This window comes from Rhineura floridana, chromosome 5 (assembly GCF_030035675.1).
Source record: "Rhineura floridana isolate rRhiFlo1 chromosome 5, rRhiFlo1.hap2, whole genome shotgun sequence".
Classification (NCBI taxonomy): domain Eukaryota; kingdom Metazoa; phylum Chordata; class Lepidosauria; order Squamata; family Rhineuridae; genus Rhineura; species Rhineura floridana.
Genome location: NC_084484.1, coordinates 112,314,022 through 112,327,671, shown reverse-complemented (window position 1 = coordinate 112,327,671; position 13,650 = coordinate 112,314,022). Strand labels below are relative to the sequence as shown.

At 41.9% G+C, this 13,650-nt stretch overlaps 1 protein-coding gene across 2 annotated transcripts in view; it reads left to right on the top strand.

The window, feature by feature from the left end:
• The window catches only part of CXADR (CXADR Ig-like cell adhesion molecule), a 67,507-nt gene that overhangs the window by 14,617 nt on the left and 39,240 nt on the right, over positions 1-13,650 (top strand). For both annotated transcript variants that reach the window (XM_061627909.1, XM_061627908.1), the window contains exons 2-3: positions 6,784-6,941; positions 12,666-12,861. In XM_061627909.1, the coding sequence (XP_061483893.1) occupies positions 6,784-6,941; positions 12,666-12,861 (354 nt within the window). The remainder of the gene's footprint in view (positions 1-6,783; positions 6,942-12,665; positions 12,862-13,650) is intronic.

Below are 13,650 nucleotides of genomic sequence, written 5' to 3'. Positions count from 1 at the left end.
GATTATCAATATCTCGGCACAGTCATTAACCAAAATGGAGACAATAGTCAAGAAATCAGAAGAAGGCTAGGACTGGGGAGGGCAGCTATGACAGAACTAGAAAAGGTCCTCAAATGCAAAGATGTATCACTGAACACTAAAATCAGGATCATTCAGACCATGGTATTCCCGATCTCTATGTATGGATGTGAAAGTTGGACAGTGAAAAAAGCGAATAAGAGAAAAATCAACTCATTTGAAATGTGGTGTTGGAGGAGAGCTTTGCGGATACCATGGACTGCGAAAAAGACAAATACTTGTGTGTTAGAACAAAAGCTAAAATGATGAAACTGAGGTTATCATACTTTGGACACATAATGAGAAGACATGATTTACTAGAAAAGTCCATAATGCTGGGAAAAACAGAAGGGAGTAGAAAAAGAGGAAGGCCAAAGAAGAGATGGATTGATTCCATAAAGGAAGCCACAGACCTGAACTTATAAGATCTGAACAGGGGGTTCACGACAGATGCTATTGGAGGTCGCTGATTCATAGGGTCGCCATAAGTCGTAATCTACTTGAAGGCACATAACAACAACAAAGGCATATATAGATAACCAACTGCATCAAATACATAGGGAATTTTATAGGTGTATATACAGAAAATTAATGATGTTTATTAGGTGTCCTTGGGCCAGTCACTGCCTGTCAGCCTCACCTACCTCATAGGCTTGTTGTGGGATTAAATGAGGAGGGGGAGAACCAAGTACACCATGTTGAGCTGTTTGGAGAAAAGATGAGATGTAAATTCAATATATAAATAAAGTATAGGCTTATACAATGTAGGGAATTTAATGGAACAGAGAGCAATTATATAGATATATAATTCTATATATTACAGTATAGGAGCCCTGGACTCTTTTGGGAGGAAGGGTAGGATACAAATCTGATTAATTTAATTATATAAATGTAGAGGGTATTGCAAGCTAATAAAACATAAACACAGATTGGTGAGGGAGATGTCCCTGGCTGAAACTCTGATGCTATAGATGAATCCCAAAACCAGTGCATATGTACTATGAAAGGAGGGGGGAAACTGCCAACACACAATATTGTACAGAAATTGAGTATATAAAGTTGAAAACTGAAGCAAAAGGAAAACTAGACAACACAATGGTATAATTAATTGCAAGCTAAACAAGTGTAAACGCAAATTGAACACAAATACTCAGGCTTATAACTGCCTGCTAAAATAACAGATGAAAATCCTCCACTGTAATTATGATCACTAAGTGGGGAGGAGTAACGGGTGGGGGAAACAACACTTCCCAAATAGAGACTATAAATTGCCTGAAAGAAAAATGCTTGTGCGGCCAGATAGGCGGCCTAGAAATAAAATTTATTATTATTATTATTATTATTATTATTATAAATGCTCCTATGTGAAGAGCCAATTCCTGTCAGGGAAACAAATGTGGGGAACAGTGAAAGTACAGTAAAGATTACTGAAGCTGTGGCTGAGGCTGGGGGAGAGGAAACTTACCTGCCAGAAAGTCACCAAAATGCCAACCCTAAAAACTCAAAAGAAGCAGAAGGAGGCTACAATGAGCCCACACCATGCCAGGCAATAAGCTGAAAAAAACAGCTGCTCCATGAGCAGCAGGATGGTTACTCATTGCTGGCAATGCTGCAAAGGACAGGAGGATGGTGGAATCCATTTTTATGGCATTATGAGCTCCCTTCCCAATCAGAGGAAGCTGTGTGAACTGTCTTCCCTTTGAAGGGAGTGGGGCAAAAATGCTCCCCCTCACAAAGGGGACAGAGAGGCAGCAACCATGGCTGATTATAATTTGTTTCCTCATCTGTTTCTAAAGATAATGCTTTTGACCATACAACTGACTCAAACTTTCTTTTACTGCAGCTGTGAGAATACAAAAACTCTATGTACTTGATAACTGTTGTCTGTAGAATATGGTCATCAAGTGTTGCTAGGAAACCTGTTCAGCTAACTTTCAATTCAAGGACTAGAGTATGGAGTCGTTCAGAAAATGTTGTGAATGCACTGGTTCTTTAAAACTAAAATACATGTGGTTTATTTAATTGTTATGAGAACCAGAACTATTAACTACATAAAATAATTATTAAAACTGCTCTGTGAAATAACTTTTTAAAAAACAAGTATTTATTACAGCACAATTAACATTACAATCCTATACATACCTATCCAGAAGTAGGTTGTATTGAGTCCAGGTAAGGATTGAATCCAGCAACGTCTGTGTGCAAGCAAAATGAACTTTGGCTCATGCAGTGACAGAGCAAGCTCCAAAACCTAATTCCCCCCAATAATTGTCATTTTTCCCTTTTAAAAAAACCTTTCACTTTCCCCTCCCTCCAGCCAATCATGCTAAACATTCTATTAACTCTATCATACCTGAATGTAAGTTAATTTAATGTTTCCTCTGAAATACAAACATGTAATTTTGTCACCTGCACTTTAGGTTGAAGGAGGGAGGAGAAGATTGTGGAGTCCTGTTGCATGACCAAGTCTTTTCATGCAACATTGGATTCTTCCTGAAGTATACATGGGATTGCAGCCTTAATGTTTCAGTCTTAATTATATATTTGATTGATTGATTGCTATTTCTATATAAAGATGTATCAAAATGCTGAAGACAATATAACTCAGTTCTGCTCCTGCTAGTTTGAGAAAAGGGAAGTAATTTGTTCGATTTTTTCGTAGTCACAATGATACAGGCCATATTGAGAAAATTTGTATTGTAGAATATAAGTTTGAGTTAATTATTAAAATGCTGTGGTTCTGTAAAGTAATTAAGTAGAACTGTAATTTTATGAGTTTTTAAAGTTATTGTATAGCCCAGGGGTTGCCTACGTGGTGCACATGTGCCTGCAGAGCCCTTCTCTGGTACTTGCAGGTTCCCCCCACCCCGTCCATCACTTCACTAAAATTAGGCTTGAAAGAAGTAGCAGTGTGAAGTTGCGGTATGTGCTTAGTTGTGGTCTGTGTGGTACCCATGACCATTTTTTTTAGTTTGCAAAGTTCTCCATGGGTCCAAAACAGGTTGGCAACCGTGGACCCAATACTCATGTATTAAATATTTTGAAACCTTAAATACAAATGTGTCTTTTCTCATAATGTAATAGAATCTGGGGACCGTTTCCTGTCACTGGCAGCATGATTTGAAGTTGGCTTAATATCCTGGTTTTGAAGCCACTAACCATAGTTTCTCAGTTCTGAGACAATGGGAAACTATAATGAAAGATTTCCTGGTTTGTTTGCTGGCTTGTGGGAAAAGAAAAGCAGAGCATCTGCATGTATGGCGATAAAGCTCATTCATGTGTTAGTTTGTTAAGCTGGGATATAATTGTCAGAATGTGGCTATTGTGTAAATACTGTTTTACTTAGGAGTCATATGTTGCAAGTAGCCTCCTTTTAAAAACATTTTTCTTTGCTTTAAGCTTCCTGACCAAGTAACATAGATCACTTGGGAGACAGCTTTTAAAAATACATGTCAAACCCCTCAAATGCACAGTGCCCAGAAAACTCTACCCAAGGGAAACCAGTGTGACAGCTGGTGTTTGTGGTGGTTTGTTTTTTTCATGCCCAGCTGCTTTTTGCAGTGATTTTCTACCTTCCTGGGGTAATGTGTACAAATATGAACTATGTGAAAAGCCATGTTTTTGCATATTCATACCTCCTCTGGTCACCAGTGAAGCAGAATAAGTGACATGGACATTTGCTCAAAACCTTTCAGTCCTATTCAGATAGTCAAACTGGGTAGAAATATGCACGTGGAGGAAAGGAATAAAAAAGAGTTTAATATCTGTTAAAATAGGAAAGGTTTTTGGGAGGCATGTCTTGCTGTGCTTCCCTTTCCCTGCTAAAATAAAATTCATGTATCTGCCTTTGCCAGCCTGGTGCCCTCCAAACGTTTTGGACTACAATCACCATCAGCTCTAGTCATGCTGATGGGGGCTGATAGGGGTTGTAGTCCAAAACATCTGGAGGGCGCTAGGTTTGTGAAAGCTGTTGTATATAGTTGTAAGAAGTCTCCCAGAAAAATAAATGCATCCCTTATTTTGAACGTTGTCTTACACTGATGTTCACATGACACGTCTGTAAATTATGTAGACTGAAAACATAGCCAGGTGAATTCTACACAGCAACCGTATTGCTTTTGCAACTGACAGGCACTTGATCACTGCTCTATATGGATGGACACCACAACTCTGACACAAAACTAGGAACAATAGCATGGATGTGGTGTTTGTACCTCTTCAAGATGTTCTGTCTATTCAGTGCTATCATACAGGGGAAAGCTGCAGTCTTTAAACACCCAGCTAATTAGAGTTGCAAGATTCCATTTCATGTCTATTAACATGATATATCTGACAAATCCACTCTGTCATATTTGTTGAAAGGGCTTCATGCATCTCAGTTGACCTGAGAGAATGAGAAGAGCACCTTCTCAGTATCACCAAAATATTATGGAAGGGTTGAAGATGGGAATGGTGATTCAGTTTGAGTGGAGTAAGATTTTTGGTCTTTGGGCATTAACGTCAGTTGTTTCTGGCAGTGTATCTCTGTTTAGGTTTACTGTTCTTTTTTCTTAATTGACACCCATCTTGTCATATCTGTGTTGAGAACAGTCTCAGAACTTAAAATTCTGTGACAAATTTTGTGTTGAGAATAGTGACAAACTTAAAATTCTGTCTTAAGTGTAAAACTGTGTCACATTTGTTGTGAATTATTGACATTTAATAATTGCATAGTATTGTGGTACAACATTTCTAGCATAGTCTTGAAGCGTTCCTTATTCTTTTGTTATTTGGAACTTAATGTTAATAAAGTAGTGTGTGTGTGGCAGCAAAATTTGCCATAAAGCATCTAATTGGTAGCAACAAGCAGTATAGAGATAGTTGAAAAAATGTGTTACAGGACACACATCTTCACAGTTTATATGGGATAATTTTTAAAACTATTTTGGGGTGTTTTTTTAAGAGTTGAAAATGCATGTGCATATTTAGGATTGCAAAATGTATTAAAACATTTTTGTTTCTTTTGACTTGACTATCTCTGAAGCAGTTATTTGACGATTATACAGTTGTGTTCTAATCATTTGTGCATTGGAAATATGTTGTCTTCTTGAGCATAGCATGCAATTTAGGGTTACACTGATGTTCCAGGAGGAGATGAGGCAGAAAAGGCTGCCCAAAGTTTTAGAACTGAAAACTCATTTGGGATTTTATGAAAACATGAAAACTATGCAGTTCTTCAAAACTAAACTGTCTTTGTCTAAAAACAGAACTCCATGCTCTGGCTGTAAATTTACACTGCAGACATCTAATATGCTCTGTATTCTCTGCTGAAGAAAGACTGAAGTGAGAAGTGCCGTGTGTTTTCACTGAGAAATATGCTGATAGCCTTATGCTTAAAGTCTGTCTATATAACCTTTGTGGGGAAAATGAGGAAGGATGTCACTGTTTCCTGATGCAAGTGTGCATTTAACATTTATAAATAATTAATGGCCTGTTCCACATGTTACATTAAACCATAGTTAAAATAAAATAAACTATGGTTTAATGTGAACAAGCCTTATGCACTCTGTTCAAAAGTCCACACACCATTCTTCTGCTTCTGCTGCTGTCATGCTGAAAACAAACAAGCCAGAATCTGGCTTGTCATTGCGTAAGAACCTGATCTCATGCTTTGTGTCTCTCCAAAGAAACCACAAGTGGAAACCAAGATAAATTCTTAGCTTCACACTAGTCTAGGCTTGCTTGGGGAGAACAAACTATAAGCTCCAGTTCACACATGATGACAAGCAAGACTCTGGCTTTTTTCTTTTCCAAGATGGCAACAGCAGGAACAGGAGAGGACCAAAGAGCGAACTTCTGAGTAGTGGTGCATACGGCTTGGTTACATTAAATCATAATTGATTTTAACTATGGTTTAATGTGATACGTGAATTGGTGCTAATGCGTCAGTAAAACATTACGGTCTGAATTTGAATAAATGGGGATGTCAGAGTTTCAACTGGAAGTTGCTATTGAATTGGATGTTGCCATTGCATTGATGCTACCAGTTCCCCCCCCCTGTGATTTTCCAAACTTCTATGAGCATATTGGGTGCGTGGGTGGGTAGAGTTCAATAGTAACCACACTGATTCATGAATGCTCAAAATGGCCCCATGAAGTAATTGCAAGAAAAAATGCTCAGCTTTGTCTCTCTTCCTCCCCCCTTTCTTTTGTATCATGTCTCTTAGATTTTAAACCATTATAAAATGTAAACTGACAAAAATAGTTCATTAATAAATAGTGGTCTAATACATACTGTTAATCCTGCAAACTTTGCATCACTACACTGGCACAATGACCATAGAATTTAGTCCTGTTTGGTTTATTACTTATTTATTTATTAGATTGATATCCCACCCTTCCTCCCAGTAGGAGCCCAGGGCAGCCTATGCAGCATAGCACTGGTCTTTAGGAAAAAATTATTACTGAAAAATATGTGCAACATCTATTTTATTATAAAACATTCTTAAAAGATGTCACTAAAAGTTTAGTCTCTGAAGGCAAATGACTAATGTAAATAGCACTTTCCGCCCTGTAAGAGTTAAGGAAAGAGATTTGGAGTAGTGGGTTCAAAATCATGTGTTTTATCTAGATGTCTAAAGAAAGAGAGAAGCCATGCCTGTTTTTTTAGTTGTATATAATATTTTCATATAGATATTTTTTGTTTTTAATTTTAAGGTGTTTAAGATTTTCGCTTGTTATTTCTAGATCTGACTGAGGGCTTAACAATAACATCTAAACAGGGTATGGAAACAAAGGCTCAAGGAGAAAAAATTACCTTGTTCTGTCAATATACTCTCACGGCACAAGATAACAGCCCACTTGACATTGAATGGTTTAAAGTGGAACCAAATGAGGAAAAAGCAGTAAGTGCAAGCTTTTATTAGACTCTTAGCTCTTGCGTAGGTTTCATTTCCATTTTGGAGATAGCTGAGTCCAAATATCAAACTGTGAATTAAAATACTTAACATGATCTTCTAGCGCTGGAAAAACTGAAATCATATTGGATAGAACATGAATTAATACAATTATTTTTATTTATTTATTTATTAAATGTATTAGTTGCCCATCTGGCTGGCAATCCAGCCACTCTGGGCGACATACAAAATTAAAACATTATACAATTACAGAAATACAGTTATATATTTTATCATCAAAAAACCCTCCAGTTTAAGAACGTTGCTATAGGTGCACATATGTTCTTATCAGACTCCAAAAAGCAGGGAAATTGGGTGGCTGCGTGAAAGCGTCAGGGGTGTAGGAGACCACGCCACCTCTCTGAGATATTGTACTGGCGTTCAGATTTGTGAAGATGCAAACATAATTTGGGTTGGTCTTCCACAGTCAAATGCCATTCCTGCGTAGCTTGGAAGAATGTGGTAACTCGATGGCCTTGTAGGCCCCTTCCAATTCTACAATTCTATGATTCTATGAACATGTGCCTTTGAGCATACGGTGAGTGCTAGCAACACCTGTAATGAGCCTGAATGATTGAATCTGCCTGTTTTTTTTAAAATGGAAAGAACACTTTGATACTTTGCAGAGTTCAGTGGGATTTACTGCTGCTCAGTCATACTTAGAATAGGGCTGTGCATGGACCTCCCAAGCTGACTTGTGGCCTCATTCAGCAACACTTGGACACCCAAATGTTCCCCACACCCAGTTTATACCAAGGATGGGGAACCTGTGGCCCTCCAGAATTTGTTGGAGTGCTACTCACATAGCTCTTAACCATTACCCATGCTGCCTGGAGGTGATTGGAGTTGTAATTCAGCAGTGTCTGAATAGCCACAAGTTCCCTATCTCCAGTTTATATTGTTATGAGCATGGGGGTTGGGATGGATGATTCCTGTGGGTCCCCTTTCCAGCCTCTGAATTGGAATCCCATGCCTTGGGGCTGGCTCTGCTGGCCAGATGAATTCCCTTTGTTAACCAAATAGATTGGCCAGGTAGTATAATGGGTCTATCAGTTTCCTAGCAACAGTGAATGGGCCAGGAAGACCCTTTTGTCATTGAAACTCTTCAGGAGAGCATCCCCCCCCCTTCCTGGAGCCCAGCAGAGGCTTGTAGTTTGAGTGTGTCTAGGGAATGCTTGGTAACTGGAGGCAGGGGAGAGACTGGCTCTCTGCAACATGGCATTTGGAGTGCCTCCTGCATCCCAGATGGAAAAGCTGGATATTGGACTGCTGATGCATTGAACCTCTCCATCCTTGAGCTCAGGTTGGAATGTGTGTAAATAAATAAACCATATTTCATAAAGACACCGCAGTCTCCGCTGACCTTCTTCCCAAAGGAAACCAAACCCTGGGGGAGCGCAGGAACCCCTGAAATCTCACCGCTCGGAGATTGGGGAGGCGCGCAACATTGTTATGAACTATCCTATTTCTTCTTCAGAGCCTTTGCCTTAAAAGGTCTGGCTTATCACATTCTGACATAAAACAAAACATATTGTCATCTGAGGGAGGGGGAGTGTTATACAGTACCCATAAGATCACTAAGTCCAGAGTGTAAAATTACCTAATTGCACCACTGGGTATCTTGTCCCACCACCAAATAAAGGAGCAAGTCAGCATCCATTGCCCAGTTGTTAAACCACCTCCTCTGACATGTTCCTCAAAACAAGAAAACAAAAATATCTGCAGACAGAAAAGTAACATATCAGGGAGAAAGGACAGTATAGAACTCATTTATAACTGCAGTTACTCCCCATCCCACCCTTCTGGGTGTTCATAGAAAAGCAATTCACAAGGAAACGTTTCAAAAATTCTACTATTCAACTCATAAATGCTTTGTTTACAAGCCTACCGGAGTTCATGGAGTTACTCAAAAAAACTGAGGGACAATACACAGAATGAAGTCAAAATCAACATTTTCCCCAGGTAGCATGCCATCATGTGGGTAGTCATAGCGCCATATAGCATCCGAACGCAAGAATGTACTGGAGTCAACATCTGTAGTGAGCGAGCCCCTCCCCAGTTTCATTCTTGCCTTCATCCGAGGCTGTTCATCTCTCCAGTAGTGTAAGGCTAAAGTAGAAATTAGTGCTCTCAGTGTGTGTGTTTGTATAGTGTGTGTGTGAGAGAGAGTGTGCTGGGGCTTCTGCTGGCTCCCAGTCCGCTGGGGCCTTTTGTCCTGGGGTCTCACCCCCTCCCTCTACCTGCCTCGGTGGGGTGGTGCTTGTCATCCCCCGTTTCCTCTCTTTGTTCCCCTTTTTAATTTTTGGGACCGCAGGGTGCGCTGCGGGTCCTCTCGCTCCTGCCTTCAGTGGCAGCGTTTCCCCCCTCACTCTTAAGGCGGGGAAAAGCCCAGTGCTATCATGCCTGGCTCTCCCGCCTTTGTTCCCAGCCCCATGGTGTCTCTGCAGCTTACCGTGGCCCCTCCTTACCCCGCGCTCTTCCGGCGTCTGTTTTTCGCTACCCCCTTTTTTGGCACTGCCTCTGCTTCAGGCACCAGCGTGCGGCTCCTGTTGCCCCGCCGGCTGCTGCCACGGCTTGTCCCTGCAGCCATTCGCTGCCTCAGCCACCGGCCACTCCTCGACCGTCCTGCTTCTGAAGCGCAGCTCCCCCTTGCCATCAGGTGTTGCTCGCCACGCTCCTGCACCTTCCTCTTTGCCGCTATTTTCTACAGCGGCTTGCAGGGGAGGCCTGCGGTTGCCGCCTCTACCTGGCTATTAGTCTTCGGGGGCTTGCGGGCAGCCGTTTTGTGGCGACACCCATCTGGCACACACACCCCAGGCAGTTTAAGTGCACCTGGATGACAGCAAGATCCACGACCACCATTTTTGTTTGGGTCCTCTCCAAGTTAAATTTCCCACCCTTTTTGAATTTGAATTTCCTGCCCCTTTTTATTCCTCTTCTCATTGAATTAACTGTTAGTAATAGAATCTTTCTAGAGAATTTATTTCAATTCAGGGTATAGAGGCTACTGAATCTACCGTACTGAGGATAGTACTGTACCCCCCTCACTGTGGGTGTGTATTACCACTTCTTTCCCTGCTATAGTACACAGAAGCAGTACCGCACCCCCCATGGCCATGTACTGAGATCCATTGTCTTATATAGTGCACATATATATTTCCTCAGCTAGTGCACAGGATCGGTACCGCAGCCCCCTCCACCTGTGGGCGTATACTGCAATCCATTGCCTCATATAGTACACAGGAGCTGTATTGTGTGTGTGTGTGTGTCTCTCTCTCTCTCTCTCTGTGGAGGCACATCTAAGCCAGGCCCCCTCAGATTGCATCTCGACTACTGCATCTACCAGCACGTGAATGGGGCTCCTATCCACCTGCCTTGCTGCGTGTTATAGTGGCAGATCAGCGACCCAAGACAGATCTGCAGACAGGTGATAACCAGCATTGCAAGCTTCAGTCGCATCACAAGGCTTCAAAGCTCAAGCATTCCAAGTTCCACTCCCAGGCTGTCGCCAAAACTAAACACCTCCCTACCCATAGTGCCTTCAAGTGAGCTCGATATGTTTCGGTTCCTGATTTGGAGGACACTGGTCAGCAGGCATTGTCAGCTCTTTCTCATTCACCTACTGGCTCATCAGGTGACGAGTTCGAGGGGTTCCCTAGCCAACCAAGTTTGGACTGCCCATCTCAGTCGATGGCGACAACACCTCACCAATCAGTTCATCCTCACCTGACCCAACAAGGGCAAGCCCTGTCCTCGGAGCCTCAGGTGGCCGTACCTGATCCTCTCCTAGACCTGCAACTGTCCCACTAGCTTCATTCCCAGATGAAGGATATACTGGGGTTCTTCTCTCAATTACAGTCAGTTTCCCAGCAGCAAGTACCTCAGCGGCAGCCCAGTGCGTTCTGTCATCATGTTGGCAATGACGCTGTGCCACCTTCTTCTCCAGATCCTTTTGATGTTGCCAGAGGCAGAATTGAAGGTGATGACACCAGATCGAAGACAATGAGTGGAGGATGACTCTTCCTATAATCTATTTGACTCAGCTGACTATCCTCCACTGTGCCAAAGAGTTTTGGACATGCTGGGACTCCAATACGTGCCAACCTAATCTCTTGCCCCTCCCGTGAAGGGGGCCAGGGTCCTCAAATCTCCCAGATCGGCAGATCACTTCATTCCGGTTCCAGATCCCATTGACAAGCTGGCCAAAGATGAATGGGCTCGGCCGCTGCACCCATGTCGCTTCTCTTCCATGGCCAAAAGACATTACGCTTTAGCTCCTGATTCACCTGAACGGCCCAGGAGTAGATCAGCCAATCTCTAACTTTGTGTCCAGGTCTCTCCTCCTGAAAGAAGGAGACTCCCAGCTTAAGGACCCATCAGAACAGTGGCTAGACTGCCCTGCGAAAGAACCACGAAGCCACCACCTATTCCATTCAAGTGTCTGTAGCAGCCTCCATCTTTTCAAGAGCCTTGATGATGTGGCTAGATGAGCTCTTGGAAGATCCGGATCTGCCCAAACTCAGAAGGGGTCTGATCAATCTACACAAAGCAGCGGCATTAGTAGCTGATGCTACTTTGGATGTGTCGCAACAAGGAGCATGAACACTGGCTGCAGAAGTAGTGGCGCAGTGAACTCTTTGGCTTCGTCACTGGGATGCGGATACCACAGCTAGAGTCAATTTATCCACAGCCCCATACTGTGGAGCGTTGCTGTTTGGCAAAGAAGCCCTTAAAGCAGATCCTAAAGTCAACAGAAAGTTGGAGTGGGAGGGGCTCGCTCACTACAGATCTTGACTCCAGTACTTTCTTGCCTTCGGACGCTAGATGGCACTATGACTACCCACATGATGGCATGATACCTGGGAAAACCACCCTTTAGGTGAGGCCAGTGGCCTGTTTTCCTCTCTTTGAACTGCAAGTATTCCCCACCCCATTCTGATAGTCTGCATAAGCTCAATTCACTAGGAAATCTCACACGAAATATACTGTTCCACTCAGAATTCTTTGCTTAACAAGGTTGCCAATTTTCATGATGTTACTCAAAACACTGATGGAGAACCCACATGTTAAAGACAGAAACCCAGACATTTTCAGTCCAGCAGCCATTTTGTCTGTGGTTTTAGAATGCTATAAGAGGGATGGGTAGAGCAGGACAATCTGTGCATGCAGTGCATAATCATAGGGGCCCGTGTTAATTTTAAACAATTAATTAAGAATCAACTGTTGTGTATGACTTCAAACCCCCAAAAGGCACAACTTCCATGATGGGGCTATCAAATGAGACCCTACACGTGCTGTAGCTGCCATCATTTTTCTTAAATTGGAGGCAAAAAATCAGGGAAAAACAGCTTGGGGAAAAAGTGCATTGCATTTCTGGGTTGTCTGAGACTGATTTTTTAAATTTTAACCTCTGAATTCTCCATGGATTTTCTGAACATCGCCACAAAAAATGGCACACTTGTTAAGCAAGCATTTCTGAATCGAACAACATAAGCTGTGTTGTTTTCTGTTGCCATTTGTGCTTATGGTATGGGGTATTTTTGATTTAACATGGTAGAATGCTTTTTTACCCCACTGCCTATAGTATATAGGCACTATCATGCCAGTATGATGTAAGTAATCTCTCTCTCTCTCTCTCTCTCTCTCTCTCTCTCTCTCTCTCTCACATTTCAGGTAATTTTGTACAATGAGAGGGTTTATGATACCTATCTTATGGCTGGACGGGTACAGTTTGTTAATCAAAACCCAGCAGCTGGAGATGCTAGTATTGAGATCTCGAACTTAAAGGTTGCTGATACTGGCACATACCAGTGTAAAGTGAAGACGTTTCCTGGTATTGAGACATATAGAGTCCAACTGGCTGTATTTGGTAAGGTGTTTCTAGTTTTGCATTTGTATAAACTATAAATAGTGCAGGAGCCAAGTACTGTTTTCCGTCAAGGGCTGTATTCGCTTGGGGAATGCAGCATGTAGGCCAAAAGTAGGTGGGATACCCCTGTTTTCTTTCTCTGTCTCTCAGGTCTGAACTTACTGCTTGCAGAGGGCTTTTGAAATTAAGCTGAGAGCTACAGGTTGCTCACCCCTGCTAAGCAGTGTTAATGTATGCATACAATTAATTTTATCTTCTATCTGACTGTATAAAGTGGTTGTAAGAATAGGAACAAATTGCTGGATATTGAATAGTAGCTGGATATATATCTTCAATTTATATCTATTCATAAAGTCAGAGAGGGCTTCTGATTCTGTCCATGTTTGTGATTCTTGTACAGAGTTGGAGTTTTGCAAATGAATCATTTTCTAAAGGAGAATAGATATTTTTCGGCATCATTCTATAGATAAAAACAATGTTAGGCTTACTGACAAGTATAGGTCTGCTAGAGCTGAAGGGAATTGGTACAGAGATTAACAGCTGGGCTTGGTAGTCAATAATAATTTCTACTATTCAACAGAAAATGACAAAAAGTGCTTCTGGACACAGGCAGAGAACCCTTTTCAGTATGTAATTATGTGTAGCCTCACCCCTTTCTTTCTCACGTATGCACATGAACAAAAGAGAAGGGCTTACAGAAGAGATGGTAAGGCTCCCACTCCCAGTTCCCTCTGCTCCTTGATTTATAAATTAAAACACTTCCCCAGCACTGTTGCAAGTTGTGACGCC